The sequence below is a fragment of the Octopus bimaculoides genome, chromosome 20 (genome assembly GCF_001194135.2).
Source record: "Octopus bimaculoides isolate UCB-OBI-ISO-001 chromosome 20, ASM119413v2, whole genome shotgun sequence".
NCBI classification, from domain to species: domain Eukaryota; kingdom Metazoa; phylum Mollusca; class Cephalopoda; order Octopoda; family Octopodidae; genus Octopus; species Octopus bimaculoides.
Genome location: NC_069000.1, coordinates 24,948,860 through 24,951,692, shown reverse-complemented (window position 1 = coordinate 24,951,692; position 2,833 = coordinate 24,948,860). Strand labels below are relative to the sequence as shown.

Below are 2,833 nucleotides of genomic sequence, written 5' to 3'. Positions count from 1 at the left end.
ATGTTGAATACTGACTGATGCTAGTCGGGATTCAATACCTGGTGCACTGTCTCAGCAGGGGTACTCAGTCCTACATTCAACATTATGTCCATCTCGAAAGAAGGCTTTGGCGATTGTCCAGGGTATGTAAGGAGGTTGTCACTTTTCATTACTACATTTTTGTTTTTTGAAGAATGACTGTTGGTATCAAGAGTTCATATTCGATCTCAAGAGGTAATTGTCTAAAGTAACATCTGCTGGAATATCACGGTGGGCAATCAGATATCATTTGACAATGAGATTTTATATGTAAAAGGAATACAATTCCCCATATGGATTTCCTATCTGGAAAGAAATTCACTGAACCCATGAAGTTAGCTGACAGCAAGGGAAACATCATTTCTTTATTAGGTAGAGACAGCTGTGGTGAAAACAAGAATTACGAGCCAAAACAAAGCATGCTGCAATTTCGTGTATGATTGTTGATCGAAACAAGATAGATGGAATAATTGCTCAGTAGAGAGTGGCCGTATAAATCAATTAGACACGCTAATGATAATGAGAGTGTTTGAATTAGAAACGTTGTTTTACCAGCAATGATACAAATTTTCCTACAAGCTGTACATGATGGCGTCCATAGTGGAGCTCTAGCAATTAAAATAGACTACGACTAGAAGCCTGATGGCCTGGCTATTGTAATGATATTCAAAATTATGTTGGAAAATTTCCCTAAATCTACCAGGTTAAATCCATACCAAAAATTATTGAGCATGATTGGCCAACTGAAGTAAACCCATGATCAAGCGTACATAACAGATCACAGTTATATTCCTGATGCTGGTTTGTTATCAATTTTTTGTTGGCCAAAGGTTATCAGGATTTATGACGGATTAGCTAAAACAATGATCTATGGATTGAGAGCTATTTTTGCAAAGAACGTATTTTCACAGGTGTTAACCTTTTTATATACCGCCATACCATCTAGATGCTAATGGTCAAGTTGAAAACTTGGTGTCAACTATGAAAATGATAATAAAAGCTTTTTCTAAGCAATTCGGATTCTTTGATGCCTATTCATTGAATTTTTTTCTCATATACCCGTCGATTCCCCTTAGTGGAAGAAAAGAAATCGTTTCAGTATTAGTGTTATGTCAGATAAGAATACCTTTAACATAGACTTTTGGTGTTGCGGTTCCTCCGTGTTATCCTAAATCTGGTGCAATACTCGGAAAATTCAAGTACCTTTTTCCTTGTTTTAGAATTAGCTGAAAATGCCTGAGGGACGTTAAACCTTACATGTAATCTTACATGTTATAAATATATTTAATTCTTTCTTTTTTAGGTCCGACGTTGTCATACCGACAGTAACCGGAAACTAACTCTAATGCTGCTAACTCTCTCCTTCATGTTACTGTTGACAACACTTCCACTGGCAGTAAGCTTAATTCTAGCTCATTTCTGGAACTTCAGCATGTCACGAGATTTGGCTTGGGCAGCGAAATACCAGCTGACCAAGACGATAGCTGAATTAATGATGTATCTCAACCATTCCATGAATTTTATATTGTATTGCACAATGGGACGTAAATTTCGTCAACAAGTCGTGCGGATGTTCTGTAATAAAAACAACATGACAAAAGGTTTATCAGATCACACACATCACATATACTGCTCCAGAAACTGTTCTCCACAGATAAACACTTCACAACAATGTCCCGACACAGAAATATAATGCCCGACAGACAGTTAGTCGTGAATCTCTTCAAACTCTTCTGATACATGTGTATGCATGTTTCTGTATGCGTATATAAGCCATCACATAGCCAAGATATGATATATATATATACACACACACACACAAGCATGTACATACATATATACACGCATATATATACATATTCATATATGTATACATACAATACACACACATATGTACATACATACACACATACATACACGCATACATACATTTATGTATACATACATACATACATACATACATACATACATGCACGCATACATACATACATGCATACATATATACATTTATATATATATATATATATATATATAAGAATAAATAGAGTCAAAAGGACGAAGGAGTACGATTCAACAGCTGTTTAATGACCGCCACACATATTTCGATACAAAATAGATCCACATATGTACAGGATTTAAATTTAAATTAAGTAACGGTTTACCTGTATAATAAGATCTAGTTGTATCTCCTCAGGTAATATACAATCGCTGTCTCCGTAAGTAAATGTTTGATTTCGATGCTTTCACATCCAACTGGCTCCTTTGAATCTAGCAGACGCTGACAGTTTCAATGCGCTCGCTGTGAGCGTGCCTCTTCATGCTCTACATGAGTGGCATTGCGTACGTCGTCTGTTTACTTTGTTTCACATGTTAGGCTGCACATGCTAAATCTTATTATTTCACAAATACACTCACACATACATTCAAACTTATACAATCACTCGCACACAGACACACACACCAACACACACACATAATTGTCGTTGAGATGCAATTGGTATGTCATGTAATTGTATTACAGAAACTCACTCACCATGATGTGGTTATTAATAAAAAGAAGAGCGTCATTTTTGCAGAATAAAATTATCTTCATAGGACAGATCTTCAATCATGACAGTCAACCAGACACTACGCTTGTGAAGAAGATATTAGATGTGAAGATCCCAGAGCGAAGGAAAGAATTCGAGTGACTAATTTTAATGATTGGTTTATTCCAATATAGTCCTAAAAATTATGGATTTTCAAACCAAGAAAGAAAGCACTGACTTGTTTGAAACGTTAATGAAAGATTTGACTAAACCAACCCTGCGAATAA

General features: G+C 35.8%; 1 protein-coding gene across 2 annotated transcripts in view; it reads left to right on the top strand.

The window, feature by feature from the left end:
- Nucleotides 1–2,004, top strand: part of LOC106879112 (thyrotropin-releasing hormone receptor) — an 86,712-nt gene extending 84,708 nt beyond the window's left edge. Inside the window, exon 3 of one of the 2 annotated variants that reach the window (XR_001410596.2) lies at nucleotides 1,322–1,407. Coding sequence is in view for 1 of the 2 variants with exons in the window: in XM_014928555.2 (XP_014784041.2) it covers nucleotides 1,322–1,711 (390 nt within the window). In the remaining variant the exon portion in view is untranslated. Of the gene's footprint in view, nucleotides 1–1,321 lie in introns of both variants that reach the window. The other variant, XM_014928555.2, reaches the window with a different exon arrangement.
- Nucleotides 2,005–2,833: the final 829 nt, after the last annotated feature.